We start from the raw sequence: 20,096 nt of genomic DNA on the forward strand, positions 1-20,096 counted from the left end.
CAACCCTGAGGTCAAACATTTTCTTCCTGTCTATTTTTATGTGCAGTGAACAGAGGAATAGCTGGTGGAGGGGAAGCTAGGACCACCCCACAGTCCAGCCGCTGACTCTGGGCTCCTTGCCTCATGCGTCTCTGGTTCCTGAGGGGTCTGGTGTGCAGGAGGACCCTGCCCTGCTCATGGGGATGTGTGGAGTTTTGCTCCACGAAGCCATAGAGCCTCACAGCATTGTCCAATACTGTGGGTAGAAGGGTGCAAATGCTTGGTATGGATTTTCCACAATTGATATTTTAGTCACTTTCTAAATCATTCCTGTACAGAATACACCTCTGAGAGTTTTTGAGATTCCAGATGGATCCTTAAACCAGAGAATGTAATTCACTTTAGACTTCTCTTAAAAAGTCTAAAAACAGGGGGACCAACTTCTCCTTTGTTTTCAATAATTCACTATTCGTGTCTGCATAGGGCAGTGACGCTGCCAATTTCCAGGACGTGTTTACAACAGACACTGTCATCAGGAAATCTCATGACTCAGAACTGTGGCAACCTCAGTACAAATCAGCATTTTGATCCACAGCTGTGAATTCTTCATTCCTGGTAAATTTGTTGAATTACAGATCATTTATAACCCTCAAATCTACAGGCCCGTGGACCTTTCTTTGGTTAGAACACACACACACACACAAACACACACACAATTTGTTTCAAGGGTCGAATTACTTTAACCCCAAGCTTTCCTTGGTGGCCTAGGTGAAACCTCATGGCCAACACCACCTGGATGGCCAGCCACACTGGATGGTCGGATTTCATCCTGATGGGACTCTTCAGACGATCCAAACATCCAGCTCTACTGTGTGTGGTCATTTTTGTGGTTTTCCTGATGGCATTGTCTGGAAATGCTGTCCTGATCCTTCTAATACACTCTGACGCCCACCTCCACACCCCCATGTACGTTTTCATCCGTCAGTTGTCTCTCATGGACATGGTGTACATTTCTGTCACTGTGCCCAAGATGCTCCTGGACCAGGTCATGGGTGTGAATCAGACCTCAGCCCCTGAGTGTGGGATGCAGATGTTCCTCTATGTGACACTAGCAAGTTCGGAATTTTTCCTTCTAGCCGCCATGGCCTCTGACCGCTACGTGGCCATCTGCCATCCTCTCCGTTACCCTGTCCTCATGACCCATAGGGTGTGTCTCTTCCTGGCATCGGGCTGCTGGTTCCTGGGCTCAGTGGATGGCTTCACATTCACTCCCATCACCATGACCTTCCCGTTCTGCAGACCCCGGGAGATTCATCATTTCTTCTGTGAAGTCCCTGCTGTAACGGTCCTGTCCTGCTCGGACACCTCCCTCTAGGAGATTTTCATGTACCTGTGCTGTGTCCTCATGCTCCTCATCCCTGTGACGGTCATTTCAAGCTCCTATTGACTCATCCTCCTCACCATCCACAGGATGAACTCAGCAGAGGGCCAGAAAAAGGCCTTTGCCACCTGCTCCTCCCACCTGACTGTGGTCATCCTCTTCTCCGGGGCTGCCATCTACACCTACATGCTCCCCAGCTCCTACCACACGCCTGAGAAGGACATGATGATATCTGTCTTCTGCACCATCCTCACTCCGGTGCTGAACCCTTTAATCTATAGTCTTAGGAATAAGGATGTCATGGGGGCTCTGAAGAAAATGTTAACAGTGGGACCTGCCTTTCAAAAAACTATGGAGTAGACCATTTTGAGAGTAATTTACTCCTCCTTCTCTTGCTCATCAGATGTGAGAATGTTACACCAGTGTTTTTTCCCAGACTCCAAGACTGCCATGGTGTTCGATCTCATTTTCACACCTCTTTCAGAAACCGCTTCCCTGTACTAGAAAGTTTTTCAATTTACACTCCATCTCACTTCAAAATGCATTATTCACTCATATTATATTGGTGTTACAGTTACTGAAGTTCATAACTACTTTCTAATTCTACAGGAGATTTCCATATTCTGTAAATACATAATGATACCACTTAGAGGATAAATGGAATAAGATATAAAATTGAGAGAGAAGGAGAAATAAGTAAGAAAAAGGTTCATAGTTATATAGACGTTCTTCGTACTACTTTTATTTATGTTAGTTTTCTGGAAAATTGAAATTAATTTTAAATAAATAATTAAAATATGTCCCCTCCCTCCCACCTTTTCTGAGCAGTACACATGATATAGTATCTTAGAAAACTTGCCCTGATTTAATGTAGCTATTCACTGTTGAGACTGTCCAGCCTTTTGTCCACCCTTATTGGAGACTGTCCTGGCCCACATGGTTGGTTCCTGAAAGATTAAGGTCTGTTATTGAGGATTAACAGTCTCCACAAAGTAGTAGGTTTTGAATCCAAAATTCCATAATAGACTGTGGAAAACATATTAACCTGGAGTGAAAAGAAGCTTTAGGGAAAATTTCCAGCACAAAGTGACATCTGAGCTAAGTTTTGAAGTATGTAATTTATTAGACAAATAAGAAGAGGTAGAGTATCAAATATTCAATTGTTCATTTATCCAGTGAATATTTGTTATGCTATATTAAATCTAAAATATTCACTAAATAAAATTCAAATATGAATACTATACACTGTTTTCCCCAAGGAATTTGAACTAGTAATTATGTGTGCAAATAGGTGCTATAAAGTGTATGATATGCTTTGATGCACATATGGAAAGGGTATAGCTCATTTTGATACCTCACTTCTTCCTGTACTGTGCACATTGAATCAAGCAGAAGATGCTGAGAGAAGCCCCGGGAGCTCAGTGTTAGATGGTGACTAGCTGTTATCCTCAGATAACTACACGTGGCTAGCAAAGGGGGAGGGACTTTGTCAGGGATGTGATGATGCCAGGGAAATAGCACAGTAAGAGCAAAGGTCAGACAATTGACCAAGCAGGAGTGGTAAATATTCTAATCATGTCTTCTTTCCTGTTTTATTTTGTAGAATAATCCCTTGCTTTCTGTGACCCAGATTTTCACAAACAGTAGAAAATGATCGGTCTTGCATTTTAGAAATATTACTTTGGTGAAAATAGATTGGAGAAATGCAAACCTGGTGACAAGGAGACCAGACGAGTGAGGATGGTGAATGGCATGGTGTTGATCTAAGTGGAATGACGTGTACCTTATCACCAGGAGAGACTTAGGGAGAGGAAATGTTTGGGGTATGCAGGGATGTAAGGCTTTGTCAAACCAGTTGGATTATAATTGCAGACCTGGTTGCAGGTGTATCATTTTCCAATTGGCTGTGTCCAACTTGTGAAGAATCAAGTGGTTTCAAATTTACAGATTCTGCTTTCCTCTTGACAATATGATCCTAAACATGTAAAACTTAAAATCTCCACAAAAACTGTGTTAGAACAAATGAAAGACTTCACGTAAAGTCACAGAAATCAAAATCAACGTACATCAGTAATTTCTATATGCACTAACAACTAACTACCTGCAAAAGAAATTTAAAGATAATTTTATTTATAACAGTGTCAAATCAAACAAACAAAAACTTTGGAATAAATTTAACCAAAAGGGTTAAATATCTACACTGAAAAGCATAAAATATTGATGTAGGAAACTAAAGAAGACACCAATAAATGAAAAGCTATCCCATATTCATGGATTGGAAGAATTAACATTGTTAAAATTTTCATATTACCCAAAGGGGTCTACACATTTAATGCATTCCTGTCAAATTTCAATGTCATTTTTCACAGAACTAGAGATAAAATGATTTATATGAACAGTAAAAATAAAAGGGGAGCATTACACTACCTTTTTCTAAATATATTACAAAGCTATGACACTCAAAATAGCATGGTACAGGCATTATAAAAGCCACATTGACCTGTGGAACAGGATTTAGAGCCCAAAAATAAACCCACACATTTACAGTCAATTTTTGACAAATGTGCCAAAAACACACCTGAGGAAAGGACTGTCCCTTCAATAAATGATATTGGAAAAATTGGATATCCACATGCAAAAGAACAAAATTGAACCCTTTTCTCATACCATATATAAAAATCAATTCAAAATGAATTAAACTTGGATATAAGACCTGAAACTGTAAAGCTACTAGAAGAAAATATAGGGAAAAGCTCCATGACATTGATTTGGGCAATGTTTTTCTGGATATAAACTCAAACTCCCATGGAACAAAAGCACAAATAAACAAATGAGATTATGCAAAACTGAAAAGGTTCTGCACAGTAAAGGAAACAATCAATAGAGTGAAGAGACAACCCACAGAATCAGATAAAGTATTTGCAAACTATCTGATAAGGGATTAATAGAAAAAATATATCAGGACCTCAAAAAACTCAATAGTAAGAAAATAAGTAACACAATTTAAAAATGGGCATAAGACCTGAATAGACATTTCTGGAAAGAAGACAGACAGATGGTCAACAGGCATATGAAAAATAATGCTTATTATTACTAATCATCAGGGAAACACAAAACAAAACCACAATGAGATATCACTTCACTCTTGTTAGAATGGCTATTATCAAAACACAAAAGATAACAAGTGTTGATGAGGACATGGAGACAACTTCCCTCCCTCCCACCTCCAACTTTGAGGGTACAGTGGGCTGAACTGAAGAATGCATGAGCTGGGGGAGGCAGAGGACACTGGGTCCTGACTCCCCATTCTCCAGGCAGACTCCTTGACCTGACACAGGCAGAGCAGGTGAGGCCATGAAGCTTTAGGTTGATTGAGAGCTTTAGCTGTGAGTAGGATCTAGGCATGTTAGTAATGACTGATTCTGGACTGAATGTGCTGGGAGGTTATTTGAAAGTCTAGGAAGGTTGAAAAAACCTCATGGCTTGAATAGGCATTTGAATGAAACCTCAAAGTTCTTTTCTGCTTGTAACTTGAAGACATTTGCTCTTTGGAAATAGCATACACATATACAGACCATCTCTATGGTAAACAGACATGACAAAGCTGTGTGCTCTCTATACTTTCTTTTCTTCTTTGATTGATTTATTCTTTCCTGCACACCTATAATTATATTTCTCTTGACACCTTGCTGCATATCAACTTCTTGAGTTATACTCCTTGTCAGTAGTTGAAAAATTTTTGTCTTTCAGCTTCCAACAAATTTGCTGATGAGTCAGTTACTGCTCAGATTTTTTAAAAATCGGTTTTATATAACTGGTTCTTTCTATCTAAATGTTAACTTGCATTTACTCTGAAAATAATTCATGTACACATTTTAACTTACTGTTACAATTGCTAACTGTTGTGAATGTGTAATTTCTATAAATGTATATCTATTGGGTTGAATATCAGAGTATTAATTTAAAAGTGGTACTTTTAACATATATAACTAGGAGTGGAATAGCAGGGTAATATAATAATTCTATACTTTGTTTTTTGAAAAGCTGTCAAACTGTTTTCAACTATGACTGAACCATTTTGCATTTCCACCAGCAATGCATGAGGCTTAATTTCTCCATCTTCTCACCAACACTTATTACTGCTCAATGAGTAAGAGGTTTTACAACATGGGATCATGGAAATGTTTTGGAACTAGAGGTTGTTGTTGCCCAATATTGTGAACGTATCAGATTCCATTGAATTGTTCACTTTAAAATGGTTACCTTTTGGCCGGGCGCGGTGGCTCAAGCCTGTAATCCCAGCACTTTGGGAGGCCGAGACGGGCAGATCACGAGGTCAGGAGTTCGAGACCATCCTGGCTAACACGGTGAAACCCCGTCTCTACTAAAAATACAAAAAACTAGCCGGGCGAGGTGGTAGTCCCAGCTACTCGGGAGGCTGAGGCAGGAGAATGGCGTGAACCCGGGAGGCGGAGCTTGCAGTGAGCTGAGATCCGGCCACTGCACTTCAGGCTGGGCGACAGAGTGAGACTCCGTCTCAACAACAACAACAAAAGGTTACTTTTACGTTGCATGAAGTTCACTTGAATAAATTATTTTTCAGTGGCACTTTTTGTCTGGTAGACTATGAGAGAAATTTATTTTAACATAGGGATTATCCCATGGAACTAGGCAAAATCTTGAGAAATAGTATTTCCAAATATTTCACAGTAGCTTTTCAACTTATTCCAAGAAGACAGCTTCTCTAAAAACATGTAACATAATGAGCCTGGTCAGTTCTTGGTTGATGCTTTGACTCTTTCAGTGTTTCTTACTTTAAAACATGATTTTAAGTTTCATTTTTGTCTGGGAGAAAATGTCCTGTCTAAAGCTGTATTTCAGCCTCTTGCTTTCTAATTTACGAAATTGTCTTTGTTTGACTTAAAATAATTTTTAGTTGTCTGTTTCCAACATATTTGCATTGTTGATTTTAAAAAGCTTTGAATAGCATGCATGTTCATTTGAGAATAATTTTAGCTCATTTTTCATAGGGTAAGTGTATAATTTATTTTATTAGTTATAAGTCCTCTTTATTTCTACATTTTATTTTTATGAAATAACATTTTACATGTGGTTCAAAATATTTCCACAGGGCAGTGTGTGTGTGTGTATGTTAAAAAGAATCATACATTTTATTTAGAGTCGGTTTCCTTTCATAGAAGATTTTCATTAGCTCTCTTATGTACTAAAATAAATAGTCAAAGGATTTACAGTTTTAAAATGTGACCTGTAAATTCAAAAATGTTTAAAAATCATTTAGAGTTCCTATTATAATAAAATTGCATGATAATTTTAAAATATATATATATTTTTGAGAGTTTTACTCTTGTTGCCCAGGCTCGAGTGCAATGGCACAATCTCGGCTCACTGCAACCTCCGCCTCCCGGGTTCAAGCGATTCTCCTGCCTCATCCTCCTCAGTAGCTGGGATTTTAGGCACCTGCCACAACGCCCGGATAATTTTTTGCATTTTTAGTAGAGATGGGGCTTCACCATGTTGGCCAGGCTGGTCTCGAACACCTGACCTCAGGTGATCCACTCACCTTGACCTCCCAAAGTGCTGGAATTACAGGCATGAGCCACCATGCGCAGCCTGTATGATAATTTTTAAGAATGTTGTTACCATCTGCATTTTACTCGATTTTTGTAAAACTTACCTCTTATTTTGTTTTTCAGAATACTTGTTCAATTTAGGCTTAATTGCTTCAAAACATATTTATTTAATTTTGCAATTATATTTCGGTAAAGGAAGGAAAAAAAACAATGATCATTTGAATGTGACAGGAGACACATAACTCCAGTAAACAAATGACTCCGCTGATGGTAACAGAGCTACTGGAGTGTGGAAGGTACACGTTCTAATAGCTATGGCTATTCCCATTCCACAGATATTGATTAACAAATTTCACAATAAGATAAGTTGAGAATGGATTACTTCAGTGGTAGAGTAAGCAGAGATGAATTACAAAAGCTTTTAGTAAATACAGTCAGCCCTCTTTATGCAAGTCCTGCATCTGTGGATTCAATCAACTGCGGATGAAAAATATTCAGGAAAAAATGTTGTGAAGTTCCAAAAAGCAAAACTTGCCGTGTTCTGAGCACTATGTTGAATCCATTCCAATGAAGTGATACATAGACCTTGCATGAGGTGTAATAAGTAATCTAAAGATGATTTAAAGTATGTGAGAGGATGTGCATAGCTTACATGCACATACTACAGCATTTTATATAAGGCACTTAAGGATCCTCAGATTTTGGTACCTACAAGGTGTCCTGGAACCCAAGCCCCACAATGTATTTTTAAAACAAATGAGAATTGGTCTTGTAGGGTCCTCACCAAGTGAAGGATCACTCCCTGCCTTATGGAGGTAGGAGGGAAATAGGAAAAATTATATTAAGTAAATATTTACCATAAAGTCATACAGATAAGATTTGTCCAAAATACTTAACAGTGAAATTTATATTTTGAAAACACCATTTAATATTGAAAAGAAAAATTTAGGGAATGGCTAGTGGAATAAAAATTACATGGAAGAATAAGGACAGTGAGGTAAACTAACATAGAGGAAAAGGGAAATCAGAATCATTTGGGGCCAGGCATGGTGGATTACACCTGTAATCCCAACACTCTGGGAGGCGGAAGTATTGCTTAAGTCCAGGAGTTCAAGACTAGCCTGGGCAACATACTGAGACTCCATCTCTACAAAAAGTAAAAAATTATCCTCGCACAGTAGCATGTATCTATAGTCCAAGCTACTTGGGAGGCTGATATGGGAGGATCAGTTGAGCCCAGAAGGTTGAGGGTGTAGTGAGCCATGATCACACCACTACATTCCAGCCTGGGCAACAGAGTAAGACTCTGTCTCAGAAAAAGAAAAAAAAGAAAATCATTTGTAAAACATAAGTGAAATGAATTTAAATAAAAGTCTCAAATCAGCATACATGAATGCTAATACAATTTTCTTGAACTAGAGAGACTGTACGAGGAACCTGTGCATCTGGACATTGCTGTAATTTTTTTTAACAGGGTCTTGCTCTGTTGCCTAGGCTGGAGTGCAGTGATGTGTCTCAGCTCACTGCAACCTCCACCTCCTGGCTTCAAGGGATTCTCATCCATCAGTTTTCAGAGTAGCTGGGATTACAGGCATGGGCCACCACACCCAGCTAGTTTTTGTATTTTTAGTAGAGACAGGGTTTTTCTGTGTTGGCCAGGCTGGTCTTGAATTCCTGGTCTCAAGTGATCCACCCACCTCGGCTTCCAAAAGTGTTAGGATTACAGGCGTGAGCTGCTGCGTCTGGCCTATTGCTGTAATTATTGATCATCACTGTGGTCATTAATGTATATATTTTTGTTAAGTTGTTTTCTTGGTTTAATTCAATATGGCTTAAGGATATGGGCTGCATATTTCAAACTTTGTAGAATTCTCTTGAGTTTTCTTATGTGGCTAAGAACATTTTATATTGTATAGGAAATTCATAACTTTTGATCAATCATTTTATCATTCCTTGAAGCCTTCTGCCATGCTCCTCTTAAAGGGCACCTTTTCTGCTCCATCCACTCCTGAGTGTTCTTTGCACCTAGAGTGACCTGCTCTGCCTGCTCCAGGCTTTGGGGGGGCAGAGGTAATAAGGGTCGTTTCTCCACTTCTACCCCAGGCCCTTGAGTGCATCTCAATGTCAAAGTTTATTAAATGGAAGAAGAAACTGCTCTCCCATTCCGAAACAAATTAATTCTCCTTTTAGATCTCACAAATAAGTGAGAGCATGCAATGTTTATCTTTCTGTGCCTGACTTACTTCACTTAACATAGTGACCTCCAGTTCCATCCATGTTGCTGCAAATTAAAGGATCTCATTACTTTTTAGAGCTGAATAGTGCTCCATTGTGTATACGCACCACATTTTCTTTATCCATTTATCTGTTGATGGATACTTAGGTTGCTTCAAAATCTCGGCTATTGTGAAAAGGTCCATAACAAACATAGGAGAGCAGACATCTCTTTGATACTGTTTTCCTTTATTTTGGGTATGTCCAGGGGGATTGATGGATCATATGATGGCTCTGTTTTTAGTTTCTTAAGGAACCTCCAAACCATTCTTCATAGTGGTCGTACTGATTTACATTCTCACCAAGAGTGCACCATGGTTTTCTTTTCTACACATCCTTGCCAGCATGTGTTGTCTTCTGGATATAAGGCATTTTAACTGGGGCGAGATTGTATCTCATTGTAGTTTTGATTTGCATTTCTTTTATAATCAGTGATGTCGAGCACCCTTTTTTATGCGTGTTTGCAATTTGTATGTCATCTTTGGAGAAATGTGTATTCAGGTTTTTTTGCCCATTTTATAATTATATTATTAAATTTTTTTCTAGACAGTTGTTTGAGCTCCTTATATATTCTGGTTATTAATCCTTGTCAGATGGGTAGTTTGCAAATATTTTCTCCCATTCTGTGGATTGTCTATTCATTTCGTGGATTAATTGTTTCCTTTGCTGTGAAGCTTTTCAACTTGATGTGATCCCATTTGTTCATTTTTTCTCTGTTGTCTGTGCTTGTGGGGTATTACTTAAGACATCTTTGCCCGGACCAATGTCCTGGAGACTTTTCCCAATGTTTTCTTGTAGTAGTTTCATAATTTAAGGTGTTAGATTTAAGTCTTCAATCCATTTTGATTTGATTTTTGTATGTGGCAAGAGATAGGGGTGTGGTTTCATCTTCTGCATGTGAATATCCAGTTTTCCCAGAACATTTATAGAAGAGACTGTCTTTTCCCCAGTGTGTGATTTGGCACCTTTGGTTGCAAATGAGCTCACTGTAGGTGTGTGGATTTGTTTTGGGTTCTTTATGCTGTTCCATTGGTCTATGCGTCTGTTTTTGTGCCAGTATCTTGCTATTTTGGTTGCATAGCTCTGTAGTATAATTTGAAGTCAATTAATGTGATTCCTCCAGTTCTGGTTTTTGCTAAGGATAGCTTTGTCTATTCAGGGTCTTTTATGGTTCCTTATAAATTTTAGGGTTGTTTTTTCTATTCCTGTAAAGAATGGCATTGGGATATTGATAGGGACTGCATTGACTCTGTATACTGCTTTAGATAGTATGGACATTTTAAGAATATTCATTTTTCCCATTCATGAACATGGAATTTCTTTCCATTTTTTTTGTTTCCTCTTCAATTGGTTTTATCAGTGTTTTATAGTTTTTATTATAGAGATCTTTCTCTTCTGACGTTAATTCCTGGGTATTTAATGTTATTCATGGCTACTATAAATGAGACTACATTTTTTTTCATATTGTTCACTGTTGGCATATAGAAATGCTTCTAATTTTTAAATGTTAATTTTGCATCCTGCAACTTTACTGAATTTGTTTATCAGTTCCGAGAGGTTTTGGTGATGTCTTTAGGTTTTTCCAAATATAAGGTGATATCACTGGCAAACAAGAATAATTTTACTTCTTCCATTCCAATTTGGATGCTCTTTATTTCATTCTCTTGTCTAATTGCTCCAGCTAGGACTTCCAGTGCTATATTGAATAACAGTAGAGAAAGTGGACATCTTTGTCATGATCTATATCTTAGAGGAAAGGGCTTTAGTTTTCCCCCATTCAGTATACTAGCTGTGTGTCTGTCATATATAGTTTTTATCATGTTGAGTTATGTTCCTTCTATCTTCAGTTTTTTAGTGGTTTTTATCATGAAAGGATGCTGAATTTTATCAAGTGCTTTGTTTAGCATCAATTTAAACGATCATATGGCTTTTATCCTTCCTCTGTTAATATGATTCATCACATTGATAAATTTGCATATGTTGAACTATTCTTGCATCTCAGGGATAAATCCCACTTGGTCATGATGAGTGATCTTTCCAATGTATTGCATGCCAATTGTATTCTCCAGCTCTAGAATTTCTGCTTGATTCTTTTTAATGATTTCAATCTCTTTGTTAAATTTATCTAATTCTGAATGCCCTCTCTGTGTTATCTTGGATTTCTCTGAGTTTCCTAAAACAGCTACTTTGAATTCCCTGTCTGGATGGTCACATATCTCTGTATCTCCAGGACTGTTACCTGTTGGCTATTTAGTTTATTTGGTGAGGTCATGTTTTGTTGAATGGTATTGATGCTAGTAGATGTTTAGTGTCTGGGCATTGAAGAGTTCCGTATTTATTGTAGTCTTCACTATCTGGGCTTTTTGTACACGTCCTACTTGGGAAAGCATTCAAGATATTCAAAAGTACATGTGTGTTGTGATCTAAGCCATGTCTACTTTAGGGGGGCACACCAAGCCCAGTAATGCTGTAGTTCTTGTAGACTCATTGAGGTATCACCTTGATATTCTTGAACAAGATCTGGATGAATTATACAGATTACCAGACAAAGACTCTTGTTTTCTTCCCTTACTTTCTCCCAAACAAACACAATCTTTGTCTGTGTTCTGAGCCACTTGGAGCTAAGAGTGGAGTTACGCAAGCACCCCCGTGGCAACCACCACACTAACATACCACACACCACAAAGTCCCCATTACTCTTCTCTCCACTTTTTTTTTTTTTAAAGCAGGAGTTTCACCCTCATAGCCACCACATCTGGGAATGTGTTGAGTCTCGTCTGTGAGCCAGTAATCTCAGGCTCACCTAAGGTCCTCAGCATGGTACCTGGGTATCACTGCTGGTTATTCAGGGCTCAAGGGCATTTCAGTTAGCAGGTGATGAATGCTGCCAGGATTGGGTCCTTCCCTTCATGACAGCAGGTTCCCTTCTGGCCCAAGGAGTGTCTAGAAATGTCCACAATCTAGGGCCTGGAATGGGGGGGTGGGGCAATGATTAGATCAATGATGACAGTCTCAAAGCCTTGGCACAGTGGTACTGATTACTTGTAGCGATTTCTGATGACTCTGACTGGTGCCCTCTCCTGCTATGGCTGGGTTGATTCCAAGATGCAAGAAAAAGTCCTCACTCTTTCTTATCTTCTCAGAGGAGGGAAGGGGTTTTTTTGGAGCCACATACTGTGCAGCCTGGTGCTAGGGGAGTTGTTCACACAGTGGTCACTGTGGCCTGGTTTCTTTTTCTCGGTTTTCTTTTAAGACCCCAGAGCACTTTAGTCCATGGTGGAAAGGTTTGCAGGAACTCGAGTTCAAACTGCTGGGATTGGCAACTGCCCTCAGGCTAGGGCTAGTCTAAATGCTCCCTCCACGGATGGGCATCAGCTGAGTTGGGTCCAGCTTTGTTTTCTGCTCTAGCAGGGCAGCGCTGAGTTCAATGCCTCACAATTGCTGTGCTGTCCCTCTCCCCAGAGCACAGAATTGCTCTCTGCACCATGCTGATGCGGCTGGGGGATGAGGCAAGGGTGCATTTGCAACTCAGAATTGTTTTTCTATCTCGTCAGTGCTTCTTTCAGCCATATAAAGCTAAGGCCAGGTACAGCGAGTGCTCATCTGATTTTTGTGTGTATAAAGGTGCTTTTTGTGTGTGGGTAGTTAATAAATTGGTGTCCTTGCCGTGGGAACAATTGGTGGAGCCTTCTATTCTGCCATCTTCTTCCAACTCCTTCCAAATTTTGATTTCTTTAAAATAACATAACTGGGCTTATTATGTCTGTAATGATTGTCTTTTGTACATATAAAGTATTTCCAGTTTATGGCTACCTAATATTGTCATTGTCTATGTTTGCATTTATTTTTACTTTACAACTCATATTCTCTCTTTCTATACATGTACACACAAATATACATTCATGTACATATAAATATTTGTCACATATATGTGTGTGTGTGTGTGTGCTAAAACTAAGATGTAGGCATTTTCACATGAGTAGTATCCCATAAAAAAATGGATAAAAGTTGGTATGCATATGAATAAAGAAACCTGAGGTGGGTGGTGAAAGGGGCAGAGAGAAACAATCTGAAATAGAAAAGAGTCAATAATCCATTAAACCTTTAATCCCATTGCTCCCTTTTCTTGGAACTAACATTTACACAAGCTATTTTACACACTGTTTAGTTTTCTTTAGATATTACAATTAAATGCATTTAAAGCCCAGTTGATGTCTTTACAGTTAAAAATTGAATATGTATGTTATGATGTGTCACAATATAAGTAGCAAAATATAACCAACAAAACTTAGCAGGCGAAGAAATAGAATGTTGGAAAACAACACATCTGCACATGTTAATTTCATCTTTTAAGCCAGGCATAGATTTATCATTTAAAGTTGATACATCAGGTAATACAACATAATTTGCATTCATATATATTTCTATGAGAAGACTAAACAAAAGTGATTCATAACAGTACACCTTATGGATCAAGAGAATGCAGCCAGGCCGGGCACAGTGGCTGACGCCTGTAATGCCAGCAGTTTCGGGGGCCGAGGCCGGCAGGCCACCTGAGCTCAGGAGAATGAGAACCACCCACCGAGTATAAAGTGATTTTCATCAGCTTCATCGCCTATCATGTGTTCAAAAGGGTTTTGTAGCAACAGTTTCCATAAGTTGGATTTTTACACCAAACTGTTCTGCAAGAGCCTGCTTGACAATATTCTTAACAGATTGTTTAGTACCTTTACTGAATTGGCAATTAAAAACTTTTTCTTCGTGACATTTGGTAAATGAGTGATGTTTATTGGGAAGCTGCTTAATGGAAGAGAAAAATGAAAGGATTAGATCATGACTATTGTTAGGAAAAGTGAGAAATTAAATGGCCACATGAAAAACTTGTCTTCTCTTCCTTGGGTATTTTTTACTCATTTGCCCTCTAGGGAAACAAACAACAGAGTTTGGTGATGAAACATGCATTAAATAGCTGTTCTCAAGCTGTTAATTAAAAACAAAACAAACAAACTGCAGAGGAGGCAGCCCAAGCCTTGGTTTTGGAACACATTCTCTGCTTGCCATTTACATGTTTTGTGTAAAGTTTTCAGTACCAACCAGAACCAGTTTAATTGATATTCCTTCTGGATTATTAGGAGTTTTCTCCATGAGAAATCTCAGGACGTTTATGATGTCATATGCTAGATTACTTAAACTCTTCTCTCTTTGGTTCCTGGAGCTGTGTGCACGGTGCTGAAGTGTGAAATCCATGCCTTCAGCTAAATGGTCATCTTCAAATACCTCCAACTGGCACTCTCTTTTTTGGAAGCTTGTGCCGTTTAACCTGGATCTCCTGTCATCTTTTCAAGGAAAGACACTAACATGAAGACAGAAAACAAGAAGATCAAGAAGGTTCCCTTTTATCTCTTGTTTCTAAGGTCTCACCTCTTGTGAAGTTGTTTGTAACCCATTTTGTCTTTACCTAATATTCCTCTCTCTGGATATATTATACCTGTAAGTGATCCACTATCATCAACTGCTATCTCCATTCTCAGGGGAAGAAAGCCATTTGGCTCTCTTAGATAATGTGCGTGAGTAGGAGAAAAACAGGGAAGTTCACTCATTTGAGATAATTCAGATATTTTGTGCATGTTCAGTTCCCACAAACGTGATATCTTCTAAGTGACAGGGAATTAGGTAAGATGATCAAAATAATTAAATTGAATGGGATTGGAAAGTAGGAATTTTGGTAGAGGTGTGAGTAACTGGCATGTTTGCTTTAAAAGGATTGGGTTGAAGAGAATGAATTAAGCATAATCCAGGAGTACAGAGGCAAATACTTTTAACAACTAACGAAGGAAAAACTAGACAAAACCCTAGTTGTCAAAACTAAAAACAGGTTACTGTTGAACTGTTCTGAGTACTGTCAAACTCTTCATTTAGCACACTTAAAGATTCATTTTTCAGGGAAAAGTGGAACCTTTACAATTAAACGGAGTCACCCGTTTGGCATAAATAACCATGGAGACACTTGAGGAAGGCTGTCCATTTTCTGTTGTTTCATCTCTAAAATACCCACTCATGTATGTCTTTAATTTTTTAAAATTTTTATTTTTTTCTACTTTTTTTTAGATTCTGGTGGTACATGTGCAGGTTTGTTACCTGGTAATATTTTGTGATGGCGAGGTTTGGGGTGTAAATGGTCCCCTCACCTAGGCACCTAGCATATACCCAATAGTTAGTTTTGATCCTTGCCCCTCTATCTTCCTTCTTCCAGCCGTCTCTGTTTTCTATTGCTACCATCTTTATTCCATGAGTATATAAATGTTGAGCTCTTATTCATAAGTGCCACTCACTCACTTAAAACAAACATCACTTTCTTGAAAAAATGTTTAACAATGGTCAACTACCCTGCTCGCATTTTGATAGATTCAGTCACTCTTTTGTGAACTTATTTTATTGATTGCTTTTTATGACCCATTTTGGACACACTAAGAGACAGTCTCTGACAGGAACGTTCTTGCTATCGTGTGGTGGTTGGTAGGTCAGATGTCGTCAGTCAGGCTCTGTTGAAGGCACGGGCGTAACACTTCCTGGGAGGTTAGAAGGGACCAAGTGGCCTATGTATTCCCATTGCCTTCCGGACTGCGTCATTAGCTTGCTTTCTTTTCCAAAGATCAGTTTTATTCACATTTAAGTGGTCTTCACAGCCACTTGTCACAGTGCAATATCATAGAAGATATCAAAGCAAATCTTTCTACCATTTGTGCTCTCAAATTAATAGTACGAGTTTGGAATGGGAAAAGATAAAGTGTTCTAGGAGTAATCAATTGATGTATAGACCACCGAATATATACAAGGCTGTGCCAATGGCTGTGGATATAAGGACTATTTAGAGGATAACTCTACCCTCAAACAGCTCATATTATATTTGAGGAGGCAGAAGCATGCAGCAAATCAAAACAACAAAGAGAGTTGTAGAAACAAGTTGAAGAGGTGTCATGAGGGCAAGGGCAGCATGGGGCTTGCCCCTGTCAGAGCGCATCTCAGAAAGACTCAGGAGGTCTTCATTAAACTCTGGTAACCATCCGAGTGTGGTCCATGTTATTTAGAAAGGCACGAAATACAAAGTTCATACTATGTGATGAGTGAAATAAATCATCAGGTTCTAGGATGCTCTGGTCAAGTGTATTCCTTATTCTTCAATCTCCATGCAATTCAGCAAAATCTCCTGATTGCTCTACCTTGAGCTTTATTTCTGCCTTTGGGCACATTTTTTTCCTATCCCAATCCAAAACTTTCCAGGCTGACTACAAGTGATTGTAATTTATCTATGCACACGTATGTTTGTAAACAGGCAGTGCTATGTTTCCTACTTAAAAATATGTTATGCATATCTTTACATGAAAAGACAGCTAACCTTCATCATTATCAATGTGGATAATGTAAATTGAGCAATGTTTGATTTACTCAACCTATATATGTTGATCATTAAGTTTGTTTCCAGTTTATTTTCACAATCAATAGCAATAATTTATTTAAGGTCGTCACATATGACTCCCACTTCACACTATTTATTTCCTCAGAATAAACTGATGAAAATGGCTAACACATGGATTTTTTAAGTTTGCTAAATGCCAGACACTTCCAGGAAAAAAAAATGGTTTCAATTTGTACTTACACTAGCAGTGTGTGATGTTGGCTGCTTCTTCACAATAAAAATCCTAATTTATTGTCGTTACTTCAGCATTTTTTCAGAATACAAATGCGTACCTCTTCATTAAAGAGACTCAAACATCATAAAAATGTTTTCATAAAGAAATATATTTATTTCTTAAGTTTTTTGAGCCACTTGATCTGGAGTGTGCATTTTAAAGTCTAACTCTTTACCTCTAAGTTACAATTTTGTTTTCTTCACATATATAAACACTACCTTTCCCAGTTATCTGAATTCTCATCTTACTTATATGAAACATTGGCATGTATGTGGGTTTTTTGTATTTTGGGGGGAGATGGCAGTGTTTATTTCTAGATACTCTTCCGTTTAATATCTCTTAGTTGTTGAGCCTTGTTTTTTTTCTGTTCAGTTACTCATCCTTTACATTTCACATTGGTCCTAGAGATGTCAAAGTCAATTTTTAACATTAAATGTGCTGGACAATTAATATGTGCTTATCCTTTCAGATAAAATTTATAATCATTTTCACAAATTCCTCTAGAATAATTTAGCACATGTCTGTAATCCCAACACTTTGGGAGACCAAGACAGGAAGATTTCTTCAGGCCAGAAGTTCAAGACCAGCCTGGACAACATGGCAAGATCCTGTCTCTACAGAAAATACAAAAACATAAGCTGGATATGGTGGTCTGTGCCTGTAGCCCCAGCTATGCAGGAGGCTGAGGTAGGAGAATTGCTTGAGCCCAGAAGGTTGAGGCTGCAATGAGCTGTGGTCATGCCACTGTGCTCCAGCCTGAGGAACAGAGCAAGATCTTGTCTCAAAAAGGAAAAGAATAAGAAATATTTTGTTGATATGTTGTTGATATTATGAGTAACTACTTGTTCATATATGCTGGGGCATTTGACATTCTTATTAAAACCAGAGTGGATTCTTGCAAGAAGTATAAGTGACCTGAGACCTGGGGCTACAGTAACCAGATGAAGAGAGAATTGCGCTGTAGGGAGAGAGCTCTTGAGTCAGGCTATGTTCTGGGAGAGAGGTGCCAAGAATTGACAGAGCACTGCAGAGAGCTGAGTATCCAGGTCACTCAGTCAAAACTTGATCTTCAGCTCACAAACAACCAGGGTGTTAGAATGGCAAAAGAGGGAGTTTACATGAACAGGTTTGAAGATGTGTTATTATTAATGTACTTCTGAGTTTAATAATTAATATTCATTTGGGAAATATATATGTGAACTTGTTTATAATTATGAGAGTTTTCTGTCTTTTGAAGGCTATATATATTTATAAAATAAATGATTAATTAATTCCATATTTTCCTGTATACAAAGATTTTTAAATTTTCTGTCCTTAGAACATTTTTATGGGAGGCTTTCTGAACTAGGAATTTTGGGAAAGCAGAGTTCCATTAAAACTTTTAAATTGTTCCAAATTTAGAGATCTTCTTTGGCATTCTCTTAGAATTTTGACTATATGTGTGTGTGTATGCATTATATCTACTTATAATAATATATGCATATTAAGAATTTTGACTATTTTCTACTTATAACTATATATGCATATTATGTGTATGCACACACTCATACAAAACCATACTTTTAAATCGTTTTCTTCACTAAAATTTCAAACTATATCAATATAATGTTAAAATAACTTCCCATACTATAAATATTTTATCACTCTTCTCGTATCTGTAGTTGGATAATTTTTCTTACTTTTAATGATGCTTTGTGTCATCCTTTCTGCCCTCAAGTGTCATTAGCACGGACAGAAATAGGTCTATTTCATTTCAGTTTTAAAGAATCAACTTTAAATGTTCAGTCTGCTTTTTTAAAAATCCATTAATATCCATTTAAGTATTTAATGCTCTTTCTCTTATTTAAATGTATTCTGTGGATATTTTTCTAATGTATTGGGTTGAATCTTTATTAACATCCATATTTTTTATAAGAATTACATTATTAGAGGTTATAAAATTTTGTCTGGATACATCTTGAGCTATATCCTATAGGCTTCCATACATATTTAATTTAATGAAAGTTTGAACTTCCTTTGGCCTAAGTAATGTTTTAGGCATATGTTAAAGTATTTCAAATTCTCTGATTCAGATGTGAACCTGTTATTATGATTTCAGAATTCTAATATATTTTAGTAAAAAAAAAAAAAAAACCAAGAGATTGTCCTATGGAAGCTAACTGAATATATTAAGCACAAAATGCATTTCCATTTAAAATTCAAATTACAGGATTGTTCTCTTTGTTCCATTGATAATATCGCATTATATCATAGTTTATATATACTTATGCCATTCCTTTTTGCATCTTTTAGTTCTCGTTTCCATTTGTAAATTTTGTTTTGTTTTCTTTGAAGAGTAAATCTACACTTTAAAAGGGGATGTTTACGTTGAATGATGTTGTAGCCATGATTAACATAGCTGTTTTCTATCTCATTTCACCATATGTTTCATTTTAATTTCCTGCGCTGTTATACCTTTTTTCTTTCATTATTTTAAACCATTTTAATACATACCCAAACACACATGTACACACATACAAACATTCTTGTAACTCATTTTAATATTAGTAACTGATTTTGTTAATCTTTTCCAAAGTTGTTCTTATTCTTACAGTTGCCTCCGTGTTGGAGTCATAGGCAAAATTGTATTTTTTTTCTGGCTCATTTACTGAGAAAAAATGTTAGAGTCTTCATAATTGTATATTTTTTTTATTTATCATCAGTCCTTTGCCCTGTATGTTCCAAGAAAGAGGGAATATTGTTAATGGTATCTTCTGCTCCTAGAAAAATGTCTAGTGAATAGCTGGATCACAATAAGCAGTTGAATGAATAAATACATGAAAGAATGAAAGCTGCTTTCTGGTACTTCTTAATTTTACATTCTATTTAAATAGAATTTGTTTTGCACGTGTAGTATTAGCATTCCATTTTCAGACCCTGTTTTCTGTAGAGATAGAGATAGGTATATCTATCTGTGTCTACATATTAGATGTCATAGATATATATGTATCTATCTATTTCTACATATATATATCTTTGTTAATAAGAATCTTTTGAGTTCTATGCAATGAGGCAATCATATTTATATTATTTTTGTTTGTTTTTTTATTATACTTTAAGTTCTAGGATACATGTGCATAACATGCAGGTTTGTTACATATGTATACTTGTGCCATGTTGGTGTGCTGCACCCATGAACTC

The 20,096-nt window shown here is 37.5% G+C and overlaps 1 protein-coding gene across 1 annotated transcript; it reads left to right on the forward strand.

Annotated features, from left to right (window-relative positions):
* The first annotated feature begins 757 nt into the window (after positions 1 to 757).
* Positions 758 to 1,720, forward strand: LOC105521539 (olfactory receptor 2T4-like). The gene is given in 1 exon segment (XM_011955764.1): positions 758 to 1,720. A coding segment is annotated over 1 exon segment (963 nt).
* The last annotated feature ends 18,376 nt before the right edge of the window (positions 1,721 to 20,096 follow it).

This window comes from Colobus angolensis, unplaced genomic scaffold (assembly GCF_000951035.1).
Source record: "Colobus angolensis palliatus isolate OR3802 unplaced genomic scaffold, Cang.pa_1.0 Scaffold40, whole genome shotgun sequence".
Lineage (NCBI taxonomy): Eukaryota > Metazoa > Chordata > Mammalia > Primates > Cercopithecidae > Colobus > Colobus angolensis.